General features: G+C 31.7%; 1 protein-coding gene across 1 annotated transcript in view; it reads right to left on the bottom strand.

The window, feature by feature from the left end:
• The window catches only part of LOC108624703 (fatty-acid amide hydrolase 2-like), a 9,485-nt gene that overhangs the window by 5,204 nt on the left and 2,187 nt on the right, over positions 1-2,094 (bottom strand). The window contains 5 exon segments of the mRNA XM_026813298.1: positions 53-211; positions 310-405; positions 959-1,251; positions 1,718-1,769; positions 1,771-2,026. Of these exon segments, the coding sequence (XP_026669099.1) occupies positions 53-211; positions 310-405; positions 959-1,251; positions 1,718-1,769; positions 1,771-2,026 (856 nt within the window).

Below are 2,094 nucleotides of genomic sequence, written 5' to 3'. Positions count from 1 at the left end.
TCGTACGCTTCTACTCTCCTAAATTATGTATTAGAAGTACATGAGAACTTACCATCAAATATTTTTTCATATTCGCGGTTACGCTCTTTGCCCATTCAGCATTCTCTTTAGGTAATATATCTTCGTCAATCAGTTTTATGATTGCAGCTAAAGTGAAGTCTGATTTTCCACGCATTAATTTCCAGAGTTCACAAACAGCACTTGCGCGATACTAAAATAAACGTTTTTATTTAAGTTAATATAATCATTAGGCTGCAGATAAGCACATATATAGTAATTATATACTTATACGAAGTAATATGAGCACACCTTTCCATTTGTTATACTCGTCTTGTAGTCGACACTTTCCTGCGTCATCCAAAATCTCCACAATCGATAACTGTATTTAGAACCAGGTATCTTTATCTGTAACACAGACGTATTAGTAATGAAACTTGAAGAGTAAAGAATCATAATTTTAATAAAGTATTAAGGATTTACTTTTTAATATTAGAATCATTTTAATGCAAAGCGATTATTTAAAAATCAATATGAACTAAACATAATAAATAAGTACTTCAATAATTCAGAATTTTAATTATTGTGCAAGCGTTTCTATAGTATCCTATTTGTGCGAATAATGATAGCATTCTATTTGTTTTCCGAATTGATAATATTTCGTAAAAAGAATGTGGAATGTCCTGAGCTGAGATTATAACATAGCCCAAGAATTTCGATAAATAAAAGAATCAAAATAAAGTTTCAATTTCATGTGCTTCATAAGAATCATTTCATCTTAGTCAATAAGATAGCTTATATAAAATTTAAATACATATGTAAACCAAACGGATCAGCTAATTCATTCTCTTGAGCAGAATCCTTAAAATAAATTTGTAATGCAAATAGAAGTTCATTTTTCAATCATTTTTTAGACAGACCCACAATCATAGAGAGAAAAAAAGAATATGTTAAAACTTGCTTTCGTCGCAGATCCTGTAACTTCTTTAAAATGTCGTACAGCTTTTAAAAGGGCGGCTTTCATATCACCATTTACTCCACTTGCTCTTAAATCACCTGAACTTTCTTGATAAAAGATATTAAGAGACTTCAGATCTACCACTTGGTCGAGTTTGAGTAGAGATTTTCTCTCTCCAATGAAGACTTTACATAAAGGTATCAAATCTTCTGCCTTTTTGCATATTGGGCCTATTTCTGCCATTGAGTTAGAGTAGTCCTGTTGCCGGAGTGCAATTCCCTTCAACGGTGTCAAACCTAACAATTTTAATCACTATAAGCAATTATTTCATATTGCGTCAATATGTAATGGAAATATGTTCAGATTTTTAAATATTTAACTTGATTAATGCCCTATGGAAACCCTCAAACGGCGTTTCATTTAGATTTAATTAACAATAAGATTTGTAAGATAGCAATATTACAACAGTTAAAAAATAATAGTAAAAAATAATTAGTTATTAAAAAGTAATTAACAATAAAAAGACTTTATTATCGAATTAGTATTACTCTCATCGATATATGATTGATCTTTGTTGGCTACCTTGGCCACTTGTTCTTTCTCTTTCTGTCACTTGTTGCCCTGTTCTACGTTCGGCACAATAAATAAAAGATAAGAATCATATCTCCATTACATTTACAGAAAAAGATCAGACCCAAAAGATTTGCATTTAACATGATTTTACTGTATTTTTGTTTTTTAATTGTCCTATGCATGATATACCTTCAGATGGTTTAAGACCAAAAACACCATTAAAAAAAGCAGGCATTCTATTTAGTAGAACCACCGATGTCACTTGCAACGGAGAATGCAGATCCACATGCAGCGATAATTGCCCCTTCCCCACCGCTGCTTCCACCGACATTTCTCGTAGTATTATATGGATTACACGTTTGTCCGTACAAATGGTTTCTAGATTCAGTCCATAAATTAAATTCAGGTATGTTCGTTTTAGCTATTAAAATTCCTCCAGCGTCTTTTACCAACCGCACCACTGTTGCGTCTTCTTCTGAACGATGATCACGTCTGTTGCTGCGCAATACACATTCATGTATTAAGCGTTATTTTTTTTATGTATAATCTTCTTTAGTATAATTATA

Source organism: Ceratina calcarata, unplaced genomic scaffold (assembly GCF_001652005.2).
Source record: "Ceratina calcarata isolate Rehan_Ccalc_2016 unplaced genomic scaffold, ASM165200v1 scaffold324.2, whole genome shotgun sequence".
Classification (NCBI taxonomy): domain Eukaryota; kingdom Metazoa; phylum Arthropoda; class Insecta; order Hymenoptera; family Apidae; genus Ceratina; species Ceratina calcarata.
This window is presented reverse-complemented; position numbering and strand designations above follow the sequence as displayed.